We start from the raw sequence: 14,953 nt of genomic DNA on the forward strand, positions 1-14,953 counted from the left end.
AAAAAAACTTGATTTAAATTCACTACTAGTTTCACTCAAACACTCCAGCACTGTTTTGCAATTTGCATAATGAGACTATAAATTATGCTTACTCTTTTTGCTTTTTTTTTTGCATCCATAGAAAACAAGTTTTCTTTCCATTGCTTTGCGTTAGGCTACACGATCATCCCCTCACTTTCACATTCCTTAATATTTTTTTATTTTGCCATGGCACTGTAGTAGATCATCAATGTCATGCTGGAAACACAAAATTAGTAACACTGTGCATGTGCGAGAACTTTTTGAAACATGTCCTGAAGTATAACGTAAAGTAGCGTAAATGAATACGGCCTTCTTGTTTTGGATTGTGATTGTTTTTTGAATTCTGTGTATAGGCTACTGTTACAACCTATATGTTGCTAGGGACAATTGATTTTATTGACTATGAAAAACGTTTTGAAATAGAAGACATATGCCTATAGACTAATAATACATTATATGTAGCCTATGCTAGCAGTCAAATGGGAAACTAAACCTTCTGTTTGCTGGTTAAGGACTTGTTTGCAGGAAATAGGACATGATGATCGTGGTTCAAAATCACTTGAGGTAAAACAAAAGAGCTTTTCAGCCAAGTCTGGAGGATATAAGACCCAAGGACTCATCAGAAAAAGTCTGGCTACAGACTAAATATCACAGCAATTTTCTGTAGTAACTACTGTTAGAAAATATGTAATTTACAGTATTGTAAAGGTTTAACTGCAAGGCCTGAGAAAAGACCACGATGACAGACAAACATGTTCCCTGGCCAGCAATATTGAATTAAATCTCCAAATGAAGGTGTTTCAGCTTCCAAAAAAGCTCAAGCAGGAATTCTAATGACATTTGTGTGGCTCAAGGGTCTGTTTTCTTCTTAATGGGATGATTCGTTTAGGATGAAGTGGCTGTAAACAACTGCTGTAATCTCTCTTGATTTCTACTGCAGACTCACTTTACAGGTTAAAATAGTTTTTGAAATAGCTGGAACAAAACTGTTAAGACTCACAAAAATATGAAAGGCCTGCGGGTGTGATTATTATAAAGTGACTTTTGAAACTTAGCCGGCTGGTAGTTTGTGAAACAGATTTCTTTGGTGGCGTTTTATCAAGATCAGTTCAGCGAATATTCAGTGATTGATCACAGATTACATAGTACCAAACAGTGCATAGAAACAAATGAATAAGTAGTGCAAAGACCTTCAGCGGGAGCTTGAACAGTTCAGACATGATAAAACATATTTTCCAAGATAATGTGTTGTGCACTGAATGAGATGAAATTCAACAGTCATCCTTAAAATATTCAAGGTAATAATCTTTTTAATAGGATTATTTGAATCAGAACCATACAGTTAGTAATGTCTTATTCATTTTTTATGACACAAAATAAAATAATTAATACAATCTAAAAAATAAATTAAATAATTAATCAATATGTATTCTATTAATAATTATAGAACAATAATACAACACAAAAATTTATATACAATTTAAAATGTTTAATTGACAAACAAAAAAAATATGTATTTTTGGATTTGGTGAAATAAGTGGAAATGTAAAATGTCATTAATTAAAAAGGACATTTTTGTCATTTCGTTTCGTCTATAATTCCTTTAGTTTATTTCCTCAGTAGGTGGAGAGCATTCATAACTCCAGAAACTCTCTCAGTCTCGATAGGGCTCTGCTTGTGTCACTCAAACTCTCCAGCACCGTTATGCGATTTGCATAATGAGTTGACTATAAATGAAGCTTCCTCTCAGACTGTCGCTCCCCGTTTGGGACAGTTCCCGAAGAGAGAAACGGGTCGCTGAGTTACAACTTCTGAAGTTGACGATGTCTGCCTCCTCCTACAGAAAGCGCTTTGGAGATGTGGGCCGGAGCAGCTCGATCTCCAGCCGTCAGAACCCCAGCTCCGTGCGCCCTCGGGTGTCTTTCGGCGTCTCCTCGGCTCCGGTCATTTACCCGTCGAAGAGCTCCAGAGTCCGAAGCAGTGCGGCGATGCCACGACTTACCTCTGAGATTCTGGACTTTAACCTCTCGGACGCCTTAAATACAGAGTTCAAAGCGAACCGGCTGAGTGAAAAGGCGCAGATGCAGTCGCTGAACGATCGCTTCGCCAGTTTCATCGAGAAGGTGCGTTTCCTGGAGCAGCAGAACAAGATCCTGTGCTCGGAGCTGGAGCAGCTGCGGGGCCAGAGACCCTCGCGCATCACGGATCTGTATGAGGAGGAGATGCGCGACCTGAGGAGACAGGTGGACCAGCTCACCACGGAGAAAGCACGCGTGGAAGTGGCGCGAGACAACCTGGCAGAAGATCTAGAGCAAATCAGAGAGAAGTAACACGAATTTACTGTGAATTTTAAATAGTTTATAAATAGTTTTTTTTTTCATTCTGAAAATATAGCCTAAAAAAACAGTCTGAAAAAAAGTTTTTGTGCTATTTTTAAAGTGAACGTTCTATTATAACGTTATTGGAAGGGCGTTTATGTAACTTTGAGATAACCTTGCCAAACTGTTCCACGCAGCTAACAAAAATATAATCATGTTTTTCTAATGTTCCCATTGAGTTACGAAAACAACATTTCTCTGTATTTTCTTTTAAAAACTTTTACAAAAATCAAATTTAAAAATGTTTTTCTTGGTTATGAAAAGAAAACATTTAATTCGGAACATATTCCATTCTTTAAAGATTCATAAGAAAGTTACTATTTGAATGTTCAGAAACGGGTAGTTAAAAAGTTTATGAAACTATGAAGAATTACAAAAATCTATACTGTATCTAAGTTTTTCTGCTAACATTTTGAGAACATTATTAAAGACCAGATACCATTAAATGAATGTTTTATTATACCGTCACTGGAAAGAACATTTGTTCATAACTTTGAGAAAACCATACCAGACTGTTTTAAGAATGTTCTTTGTTTGCTGGGGTGGCCCCTAAAAAGTAGTCATTCATACACTTTTAGGCATGTTAAATTTTGGATGCATTGCATATGATCATATTGAACATTATCTGCAGTACGTTAAATATAAACGCTTTTCAAAAAACATTTAAAAAAGAATAGATAGATAACATTTAAAGCGAAAAGTACTTGTTTTGGGGGTGAAGTATATTAAGATTGAGAAAATATCTATTATTGAATAAGCTGTTGAAAAAAGTCTAACAGGTAAATCTAAGATTCAATCTGATGAAAAAAAAAAAAATCATCCCATTCTAGGTTAGGGTTGTGTAATATGACGATTTTTGATCATGGACAATAAAATGTCTCCGTGATCTGCTTTTGAATAAATGTCATAGTATCGTGCAACAGCACACATTCTATCAGCTGCAGTTCTGGTGCCTCCATCTCAAGATACTACACTGAGTTACTCTCTCAGGACACTGCACTCACAAAAGTACATTATTTGTTTGTGCTTTAAAGCCTTGGCGGATACATTTTTAATGCGCTTTTTCTGAGAGCCTACACCTGAAGCGCGCACTGACAAACAGTGGCTAATTATTGAACTAAGTTATCTTTTGCACTAATGCTGTCAAAATACACAAGGTTTACATATAAACTTAGTTGGTTGTCTAAAATTAAAGTAAACAGTTGTGAGAAACACAGATATGTGGCTGTATATTAGATGCGTGCAGCTCTTAAAGGAATACAGCCGCTGTCATTAAAGGGATAGCTCATCCTAAAATTATTCATTATTTACATGTTGTCCCAAACTTGTATTCATTTCTTTCTTTGTGCTGAACACAAAACAAGATATTTTGAAGATTGTGAGTAACTAAACAGTTGCTGGTCCACATTGACATTGTGCACTGGCAACTGTTGCGTTACCCACATTCTTCAAAATAATTTTTATTTTCAGCAGAAGAAAGAAAATTGGTTTATTTGTATAATATGTGTAGTTGTAATGTGTAACTTTTTTCATTTTTTTTAATAACAAAGATAAAATAAAGACAAATATTTTTATCTTTGCCCACTTTGGTCTAAATATCTGCCATTCTCTTTTTTTTGTGACCTTGAAAGACTTTGTCTTTATAATAGGGAAATAAGTTTGGCTGAAATGCTATCTTGCAAAATAGCAAAACCAACATGACAAAGAATTGTGTTAAAATCGTGATATAAAAAAAAGAAAAGAAAAAACTGATATGATATTTTGCCCACCTCTAATTCTAGGTGCAACATTGATCTTGCAAAATGTCTCATTATGTGCAAATACTTTTGTGACAGCAGGTTATTTTTAGGTAGCAAATTAAGGACATTCTCCTTCAAAATAATAAAAAACTATGCATATAAAAAAGAATTCATTTAGTATAATAAACTCCTTGTTTTTCTTCTTTTATTACCCATTCAATACTTTGATATTTAATAACTTTTAAATGCCAATTTGTTGCCATTCCTTCACCTCAGTTAATGTTTGTACATTACCTGCACACCGTGACCTCATGCGTCAGGATAACTGTGCAGTGTAGTGACAGACCAGTGTTTAGGGAAGTATTGTGGTGGTGTTTGCTTTTTAGTGTTTTGGAAAATCTAAAATCAATCGTCCCTTTTACCTCAGGGGCCTTTAGCCTTGATGCACCCTGTGCAGAGCGAAGACAAAACATATTTGGAAACTTTGGGGATGTCCAACAGCTTTGTTTGCACATACCATTTTTTATGATTTGTGATCTAATGCAATGAAATCATTTAAATATTTCTTGAGAAGAATAGTCATAGTGTAATAATAAACAATACAGAGTGAAACTAATTTTAAAGAATTATATCACAAAGAAAATATTTAAAAATGAAATGCTTTTTTTTTGACGTCTGTCATTTCCAGACTGCAGGATGAGATTATTCAGCGAGAAGATGCAGAGAGCAACATGAGGAGTTTCAGACAGGTAAAACATCTTTAGAACTAATGCTTTGGAGAAACATATAACCTCAACTTATTTATTTCAAATGGCAGTGTTTAAAAAATCTTCAGTAAGAGTCTATTACAAGGGTAAATAATTCTGCTACAGTAGATCCAGTAAAAGCATAGAAAAAACTATTATTTCATAGAAATTATTTCATGGGGCCTCTGCTGATGCAAATAGTTAAAGATGGTATTGCAACTGCTTTTAACAGTTTATGGTAATACCTCTTGCCACATTTAACCCCTTGGGTGGAGTTTTCAGGATGTAGAGGTAAAAATTTGAGCAACGTAGGATGAGATGATTGACAATATTGTGTAATTTCTGCATTTGGGTGGATGATTGCGGGCACAGAGATATGCAAGAGAAGTGAACTTGCATTTTTAAAATACTGTTTGTCTACACTACCATTCATTGTTTTTGTTTTTTTTAAGACATTAATACTTTTATTCAACAAGAATGCATTGGATTAATAAAGTGACAGTTATGACATTTATAATGTTCCAAAACTTCAGTTTCAAATAAATGCTGTCCTTTTGACATTTCAATTCATCAAAGAATCCTGAAAAGAATTTCAACAAAAATATTCCAAATTGATTACAAGAAGAAATGTTTCTTGAGCAGACAACCAACATATTAGAATGATTTATAAAGGAAGGATCATGTGAGAAATTATGCTGAAGATTCAGCTTTACATCACAGAAATAAATTACATTTTAACAGATTCAAATAGTTATTTTAGATTGTAATAATTTTTCACAATATTACTGTTCTTACTGCATTTTTGATCAAATAAATGCAACCTTGGTGAGCACATGGAGACTTATTTCAAACAGTGTTAATCATAATGAGCCCAAATTTTGTAATGGAAAACAGAAATGTATAAAGTTACATCCTGCATAATGATGAATCTATTAATAATCATTGGACTAAAATTCCTAAAATCACCACAGGGGGTGCCATGACCAAACTAACTTTTGCTTGCAGCTATATTTCTCTGTTTATTTTGGGAACTGCTAGCGGATCTGATTTGGGTCAGTGTTTGAGGAACGGCTCAGTGTGACATGTCAGGCTCAGAGCGGAATGGCTTTGTTTCTGGCATTAGCGCTGGGAAATCTCCATCACTGCTGATTGCTCTTCCAGAAGACCCTGACAAAGCAAACTGTTGTGACTGAACCGGCTGCCAAGGGCAGGAATGTCTGGATATGTGTGTGTGTGTGTGTGTGTGTGAGAGAGAGAGAGAGAGCATGTGTCAAGCATAAAAACAGTGCGAGTGTTAAGGCCTCTGTTTATTCATGCTTTAATGTGGGCTGTGGTAGTCTTGTCAGCAGACATCCGAATGGTGCCACACTGCAGCCCAGATACTGATTAAAAACACAAAGAACTCTTCATGGTGTACTTCTGTCTATGTGTGCTCAAAACAGCAGTGTTGAGTCATATAGTGTTGTAAATGTTTTGCAGGACGTGGATAATGCTGCTCTTGCTCGAGTGGAACTGGAAAGGAAAGTGGAGTCTCTTCAGGATGAACTTGACTTCCTTAAAAAGCTCCATGATGAGGTAAAATAGTCAGATACAGAGCTACAGCTTCAATTTCCTTTAACAAAACTCTAATTTAAAAGGCATTTAACTGACAGATAAATGCATCTGATTACCAATACCACATTCTGAACTAGTTTGATTGACTAGTACTGATTAATCCACCAATATTTGACCATTTCAAGGCCATAAACTAAATCTCCAGAGCATCAGACTGATTACTGGCATTAAACATAAGACATTTACATGACATTATTTGCACAGTAAAAAAAAAAAAAGAAAGAAAAAAAAAAAAAGAATTAGCTATTGAATTAAATCAAATTTCTATGATTTCAAAAATATTTAGTAAATATTGGGTAAAGTTTTTACAAGTGTCTTTCTACAATTTGCAATCATAAAATTTTATCATGTAAATTAAGAAAAAATATAATTATAAAAGTTATAATTATTATTCATTTAATTTATTATTATAAAAGTGTAAAATTGTGTAAATTGTTCACAATAATCTCTGTTTAAATTAATATAACAATAATATATATGAATTAATTATGTTAGATAATTATGATAATTAGAATTTACGTATATTAAAAAATATATTTTATTAGGATTATTATAAAAAGATGATTAATTTTATCAATATAAGTGTAAGTATGAAATTGTGTGAAATTTTAACTTTTTAATGTCTAATTCGCAATTATAGCACTGTATTATGTATATATTAAATAAAATAAAATAATAATAATTAATAATTAATTTATAATTTAGCATAATTTATGTTCCTGATAAAACGTCCAAGGATCTTTTCCCCGGGTGTTGAGGTGGGTTCAGAAAGTCAGAATAGAGAATGTTTTCATGGAGATCTAAAAAGTAACTGTTTACATAGATTAATAACATATATTAAAATGACGATATTTAGCTCTATTTGTATGATCACAACACAAGAAAAGGAGGATGACAGATGCTGATCTGTGTCTGGGTCTGTCTGCAGGAGCTGGCGGAGCTGCAGGCACAGATCCAGGACCAGCAGGTGCAGGTGGATATGGACATGGCCAAACCTGATCTGACAGCTGCTCTGAGAGACGTGCGACTGCAGTACGAGAACCTGGCCACCAAAAACATCCAGGAGTCAGAGGACTGGTACAAATCCAAGGTATTTAACATCAGCCTTTTCATCAGGGCTTTCCTCTGTTTATCAGCATTTATTCTCCTCTTCGGGTTCTCTGTTAGCTCTGTCTTGCTTCTAAATTTTTCAGATGAGCAAGTTCTGCTTTTAACATTAATGTAAGGGATGAAATAATAGGCCATTGTTCATTAAAATCACTTTTATGTTTAGTCACTTTGAATTTAGTTCTTCTTCTTGTTTACAACCTCTGCCTAGCTTTGTTAACTTGTGTCTTCCTTCACTGTCAGTTTGCTGACATGACAGAAGCGGCTAACAAGAGTAATGAAGCTCTGCGATTGGCCAAGCAGGAGGCCAATGAGTACCGGCGTCAGGTGCAGGCGCTCACCTGCGAGGTGGACGCGCTCAAGGGAACCGTAAGCATTTACATTTACCTGTTAGACTTATTCTCCGGCCAGGACTGTGATGACTGGGACTGTAACAACAAGCCTCTTAAGGGGGCCATAGAGTTTTCCTCAAATGCCTGTGACATTCATTAAATGGGTAATTATTCAGGCAGATCGCTATAAACATGATAAACTGACAATTTAACTAACAGTCCTTTTCAAACAGATGCTGAATTCATGATAGAAGTTAACTTGAAACTTTATATTTTAGATTAATTTTAGTCTAATTAAAATGAATTCTAATATATATACTGTGTTTAACCTAACTGAGACTTGTTATAGCACTTATATATCATTGCTCTTTTGTTGTTTTTGATTGCTTCCATTGTCCTAATTTTAAGTCACTTTGGATAAAAGTGTCTGCTAAATGACTAAATGTCAATATATATATATATATATATATATATATATATATATATATATATATATATATATACACACACACACAGACACACACACACACACACACACACACACACACACACATATATATATATATATATATATTATTTTTATTTTTTTTCTTCAAATATTATTCTGGATAGAAACATTTTTTTTTTTAAATATATTTTGGGGTTGTGACCCAGGCATGTTTATAGACTTCTTAAAAATGTATTTACATTTTGTTGTTGTTATTTATTTAACTTTTTGCATGCAACTAATATTTACTATTTATAGGAACTGATCAGTAACAAGTTGGACAAAGTTTATTGTAATTCAATTTTAGATAAGTTGTTAATACTGAATCTGAGACATTTTATCTGTAGATGTAGAAGAGCCTGATATTCCATGACTACCATAACATTACATCTGCGTGTCCCTAAATCATTTTCTTCATATAAATAATGCAGAATGAGTCTTTGGAGCGTCAGATGAGAGAGATAGAGGAGAACTTTGCAATGGAGTCGTCGAGTTCCCAGGACAATATCGCTCGGCTGGAGGAGGACATACGGAACATGAAGGACGAGATGGCAAAACATCTGCGTGAGTATCAGGATCTGCTCAACGTCAAGATGGCTCTGGACATCGAGATCGCCACCTACAGGAAACTTCTGGAGGGCGAGGAGAGCAGGTGAACACTTTTAGTACACTAGTGCTCGATTTATTTAATTGTGATACTGCCGTTTTATGGACACGGTTTATTTTTGGCTTTAATAAAATAATTTTACACTTTATTCTCTTGGAAGTAGAATTACCACCCCTCTTCCAAACTTATCTTCCTTCACTCTGAGAGGTAAGACATCAAGTCACCAATACATATCATAATGAAACTTAAAAATATGATTCATTAATATTTTAATAATCTTGCATTTTGACAGACGCAATTCTTGAGACCAAACCTATTCTTGAAAACACATTTTCTAAGAAGGTTCTTATTAAGACCATTGAGACCAGAGATGGAGAGGTATGTGTTTGACTAACCAGTTACCACACAGTCTTATAATTATTAAGATGTTCAAAGTGTTGAAACGTACTGGGTGTAGTTTACAAAAACATGTCCAGGTCACAACATACATATACATACATATGCACATACTGAAATATGTGAATGAATGAATAAATGCTTTTCTATTTTTATTTTTATCGTTCAGAAAATTTGGCATGTGATAGGATCAAGTTTTTGCAGTGTGACATAATTTTTTTGACAATTAAGCACATTTTCTCCAATATCGAATTATGTTATGCTTATTAAGAAATAAAACATCAAATAAACAAAATACTTTCCAGGTCACAACTCTAAAATTAAACTAAGCTAAAAAATAAAAGAAAACATTTTACTTAGAAAATGAAGCATGCTATTAATTTGAATTGTGCAAACTGTGAATTTAGCAAATTTGCACTACAATTATGCACTTTCCCCCAAATATATTGTTCAATTAATATTTTGATAATTGACATCTCTATGATCTCTATGAATCCCTACAGTTTACAATATTTTGTAAGTTTCAGTGAACCTGAAATAAATCTGATCTAATTTTAAGTCTGTGTTTTCATTTGGGTCTCTCATGAACACTTCTACTCTTCTCTTCCATTAAGGTGATCAATGAGTCCACTCAGAACCACGATGACCTGGAGTGATGACTGAAATCTACTGTTATCATCCATGCAAGCAACCAACTGCAGCACCTTTCTGTGTCCCAGCTATCAACTAAATCTGATGTGAACTACCCACAATAACCTGCTTCAAAGTGCCTTTACATCTGCCAGAAGATACAAGCATTTGAGCCTTAGAGGAAATGTATTGATAACACACAAGCACAGAAACAGCATGACCTTTAGCGTACTATGAACCATTTTTACTGTCCAAACATGCATTTATCTTCTAAACAGCATTTCTGAGCCGTGATTTTGTTTAAGCAAAATGCTTCAATAAAAGCAATCAAATAAGGATTTATACCTCATTATTTTTCTGAATGTACTTCCATGGGCTATTAACATTATTGTGGTAAATTTGCAAAACACTATTTTTTTAATTATTTCAGTATCAAAAATCCTACATCCAAAAATAATATTTAAATGATTCCATTTTACACAAAGGTCTCTCATGACTCTGTTCCTGGTCTTGGGTTTGAAGCCCATCACTGCCATCTTGTGGTCCAGAAAATAGGTGCACCCTCAAGTTTAAGTCTGTTTTAATGGACCTTTTCTAAACAGGGTGCTTCTCTTAGGAACATACATGTCCTCTATTAGTGGTTCATGTGGGACAGGATGTATGTTCCTGTCTGTTTGTTCCAGTGATGGAGATTTGTACTCCCTGGACACGAGTGTTCAAGTTCCTGTTAGCTCCCAGGGAAGCACACGGAGTGCTCATGTCATAACCCAATGACATTTTTAAAGGAATAGCTCACCTAAAAATCATTTACCCTATGTCATTACAATATCTTTCTTCTGTGTAAAACAAAAGGATAATTTTTTTAAAGAATGTCCATGTTACTTATTAACTCAGAGAGAGAAGATAGTGATTAAAGGGCTTTCAAGCTACAAAAAAGTATCATTACAGTAGTCCATAAAACTCATCCACTACATTTTGAGTCGTCCAAAGTCATACAATTGCTTTATACTAGTCATTTGTCAGGTACTCATGCATCCTCTGGCCAATTGAAGCAAACTTGAATTGTTTTACTTCAAAAAATAAATAAATAAAACATGTCAGTGCAACTTGGGCCACAGCTATCAGCTGATCAAACCAGTTTAAGTTGGTCAGCTTGGTTAGTAATATATTGATCAACTAGCTTCACATTCACATTTACATCGCTTATGACCAGTAATAGCTAGAAAGCAGCTGTCAAACTAGATATTGCATCTATTTTATGTGAAATAAAATAGAGAAACATTGCTGCTACCAGTGTTGGGGAAAGTTACTTTTAAAGATAATGCATTACAGTATTGCTCTGCTCGCTAAAAAGTAACTGTGTTAGTAAAATTTTCCAGGGAAACTAAAAAGTAATTCGTTACTTGACTAGTTATTTGAAAAAGTAATCTGAGCGTTACCTGCATTACCCCAACACTGGTTGCTACGTCATGAATGAAAACAAAATTGTATTTAGCCTAATATCTGATATTTTTGTTACTTTTGTTGTTGTTTTTGTTGTAAAAGCACAACTGCAAACAAACATGGCATAGGCTATAACCGTGCATAGGCTTCTGAACTAACGGATAATGTTGATTTCCAATGTTAAACCACTTTATAAATAGGCTATTATTTATTTTTGATTGTGAAAATAATTGTATATTCGCAGCTTGCCCGTGTCGGATTTCATTAATGTCATACACTTGACAGACTAATTACAGATGCTTGTTTTCAACGCTCTCGACCCAAGAGACTCGTGTTTGCCAAACTATCTTTATCCACGAGACGACGGCTTCTCTCGGGAAAGCGCACAGGAGATTTCCGCTGGTTTTCATCGTTTCCATCTGACAAAATGACTTGCAGACAGACCGAACCGAGTGCGAGGAAAGTGAATCAGCACATGTTTACCGCTCAGAGGACACGGTTTGCCTTTCACATCTTTTAATGAGGACACCGGAGCAATGACAGAGTCTGAATCCGAGTCATGGAGTGTGTAACCGTGTTTCCAGAGCTCAGTCAGCCGAGGGCTGTTTGGCAGAGATGGGCTCAGTGACCTCAGCTTTCACAAGGTCTCGCAACACGTTGGTCAAAGTGGGTTTGGAGCCGCAGAAAGACCCGGACGGAAAAACGCGGAGGGGGTCCGGTGTGATTGTAAAGCAAACTAGCAAACAACCGCTGGAGCGGAAAACTACCGGCGCCTCCAGAGCAAACACGCCACAAGCTCCTGCTACTGCTACAGGTGAGTTTCTGTCAGCTTCTGCCATCATTCATATCCGTATGAAGGTAGATTAGAGCATACACAGTGGAAATTGTTTATGCTTTGTTATAATTGTTTTGTTTAGACTGACTAATTACAGTAGCCCCAAGCCAGAACTAGCCTACCTGGTTCAAAAAAAAGTTTTAGGAAAAATGTATTTCCCCCCATGTCTTTACATGGTTGAGAGCAAAAAAATAAATAAATAAAAAACTAATGTATATATATATATATATATATATATATATATACACACATTAGTTTTTTATTTATTTATTTTTTCTTGGTATATATATATATATATATATATATATATATATATATATATATATATATATATATATATATACATTCATAAGTTATGCTACTGTATGTCCTCGGTAGAGCACATAGGGACTCAATTTCTTACATTTTTTTTTTTATAAAAAGACGAATGAACATGCATAGGCAAAAACAATAAAAAATTTTAGTTCTCTCTCTCTCTCTCTCTCTCTCTCTCTCTCTATATACATATATATATATATACTCACCTAAAGGATTATTAGGAACACCTGTTCAAATTACGAGGTTCAAAAAAACCAAGGTATGCAGCAAAGCATTTGTGAAGCCACAACACGCACAACCTTGAGGCAGATGGGCTACAACAGCAGAAGACCCCACCGGGTACCACTCATCTCCACTACAAATAGGAAAAAGAGGCTACAATTTGCAAGAGCTCACCAAAATTGGACAGTTGAAGACTGGAAAAATGTTGCCTGGTCTGATGAGTCTGGATTTCTGTTGAGACATTCAGATGGTAGAGTCAGAATTTGGCGTAAACAGAATGAGAACATGCCTCCATCATGCCTTGTTACCACTGTGCAGGCTGGTGGTGATGGTGGTGTAATGGTGTGGGGGATGTTTTCTTGGCACACTTTAGGCCCCTTAGTGCCAATTGGGCATCGTTTAAATGCCACGGCCTACCTGAGCATTGTTTCTGACCATGTCCATCCCTTTATGACCACCATGTACCCATCCTCTGATGGCTACTTCCAGCAGGATAATGCACCATGTCACAAAACTTGAATCATTTCAAATTGGTTTCTTGAACATGACAATGAGTTCACTGTACTAAAATGGCCCCCACAGTCACCAGATCTCAACCCAATAGAGCATCTTTGGGATGTGGTGGAACAGGAGCTTCATGCCCTGGATATGCATTCCACAAATCTCCATCAACTGCAAGATGCTATCCTATCAATATGGACCAACGTTTCTAAAGAATGCTTTCAGAACCTTGTTGAATCAATGCCACATAGAATTAAGGTAGTTCTGAAGGCGAAAGATAGTCAAACACAGTATTAGTATGGTGTTCCTAATAATCCTTTAGGTGAGTGTATATACACAGACTTAAAACTGTGGCATACATAGTCTCAGAGAAATTCATAAAAAAATATAATGTCCTCATATGCCGCAGGGTCTAAAGAGGTTAAGACGTTTCTAAAGGTCATTGCATTGCATATCAAAATATCAAACCAAAGCAAAGGGGATCCTTCCAGAAAAGTTTTTCACCTAGGTTTTGCAGTTACTTTTATGGTCACGTGAAAGTCAGGCTTATTGTTTTGTCATTGACTTTGACTTGACATAGACTTAAAATATATGCTTTTTGGATAATTTTGTATGACTAAAAGTGTATGTGTACTTTAATAAAGGCTTTTGAAGTCTTAAAGTTGTTTATATATATATATATATATATATATATATATGTATGTATGTATGTATATAAGCAGTGAATTTTTACAAATATTATCAATGATACTTTCAAAAAGTATTTTATTAATGGTCAAGAAGTGAGTTCTTCATCAGCTGTCTTACATTCTCTGACACAATTTTAGACACCTGTGTGACAATGTCAATAAGTTATTGACCTCTGACCTTTTCTGAAAAAGCATGTTGAAAATGTGTGGATAATTCCTGATTAATATTTGTAATTTAAAAAAAAAAAAAAAAAAAAAATATATATATATATATATATATATATATATATAAAATATTCATTTATTTATTTTGTGAAAATAAGATTGTTATATAAGTTATGATCTTAATTATTCTTTATCAACATTAATATATTTTTACGTGAGCTGAAGTGTCCAGATTCTCTTTTGGTATTCACTGTATTCATCTGCCTTTAAAATGTAATTGTGGAATTTAAGCACATACCTTCATGAGACGGGTGGGAAACAGGTGTCTGCTCATTTTGGGTCAAAAACGGGGGTTGATAGCAGCCATTTATCTGCACATTAGAGAGTTCAAGCACTTCTGTGGAACAGATGAGAAAAATGGCTCATAATGGGATGATCAATGATGCGCCGCTGCGATTCTTTTGAAGGGTCCAGATCTGTGTTTTTTATGTTTGAACTCTTTGATGTTCGAATAACAGCCCTCGTGATGCTTTATATAACACAAGTGTTTTTCAGAGATGGGTTTTTACACAAATCAATAATAAAATGAACATAATAATGCAAGTTTATTTTTATAATTTCATTCTGCAATTGAAAATGTATATCTAAACATTTATTTAGTACATTTAGTACATAAGATACACTACCTTACGAAAACTAGGAGTCTGTAAGATTTCTGCATTT

At 34.8% G+C, this 14,953-nt stretch overlaps 2 protein-coding genes across 3 annotated transcripts in view; both read left to right on the forward strand.

Moving 5' to 3' along the window:
• The first annotated feature begins 1,739 nt into the window (after positions 1–1,739).
• On the forward strand, positions 1,740–10,395 carry LOC113045354 (vimentin A2-like). 2 transcript variants are annotated; one of them, XM_026205691.1, is made up of 9 exons: positions 1,740–2,347; positions 4,827–4,887; positions 6,364–6,459; positions 7,427–7,588; positions 7,849–7,974; positions 8,856–9,076; positions 9,192–9,238; positions 9,324–9,409; positions 10,042–10,395. In XM_026205691.1, the coding sequence occupies exons 1-9, from the start codon at positions 1,755–1,757 to the stop codon at positions 10,081–10,083; spliced, it is 1,434 nt and encodes a 477-aa protein (XP_026061476.1). In that variant the 5' UTR covers positions 1,740–1,754; the 3' UTR covers positions 10,084–10,395. The 2 variants fall into 2 exon arrangements, with proteins under 2 accessions (XP_026061476.1, XP_026061477.1); XM_026205692.1 differs by having other exon boundaries at positions 9,195–9,238.
• A 1,373-nt stretch (positions 10,396–11,768) lies between these two features.
• LOC113045355 (calcium/calmodulin-dependent 3',5'-cyclic nucleotide phosphodiesterase 1C-like) overlaps positions 11,769–14,953 on the forward strand; it is a 63,863-nt gene continuing 60,678 nt past the window's right edge. Inside the window, exon 1 of the mRNA XM_026205693.1 lies at positions 11,769–12,314. Within this exon, the coding sequence (XP_026061478.1) occupies positions 12,116–12,314 (199 nt within the window). The 5' untranslated portion in view covers positions 11,769–12,115. The remainder of the gene's footprint in view (positions 12,315–14,953) is intronic.

Source organism: Carassius auratus, chromosome 27 (genome assembly GCF_003368295.1).
Source record: "Carassius auratus strain Wakin chromosome 27, ASM336829v1, whole genome shotgun sequence".
Lineage (NCBI taxonomy): Eukaryota > Metazoa > Chordata > Actinopteri > Cypriniformes > Cyprinidae > Carassius > Carassius auratus.

What these genes read in the sequence shown, in the direction of transcription:
- LOC113045354 (XM_026205691.1), top strand. Translation starts at nt 1,755, where the DNA reads ATGAAGCTTCCTCTCAGACTGTCGCTCCCCGTTTGGGACAGTTCCCGA. An exon ending in TGGACGCGCTCAAGGGAACC is followed by an intron (nt 7,975 to 8,855) that starts GTAAGCATTTAC and finishes TAAATAATGCAG; the next exon opens with AATGAGTCTTTGGAGCGTCA. An exon ending in TTGAGACCAGAGATGGAGAG is followed by an intron (nt 9,410 to 10,041) that starts GTATGTGTTTGA and finishes TCTTCCATTAAG; the next exon opens with GTGATCAATGAGTCCACTCA.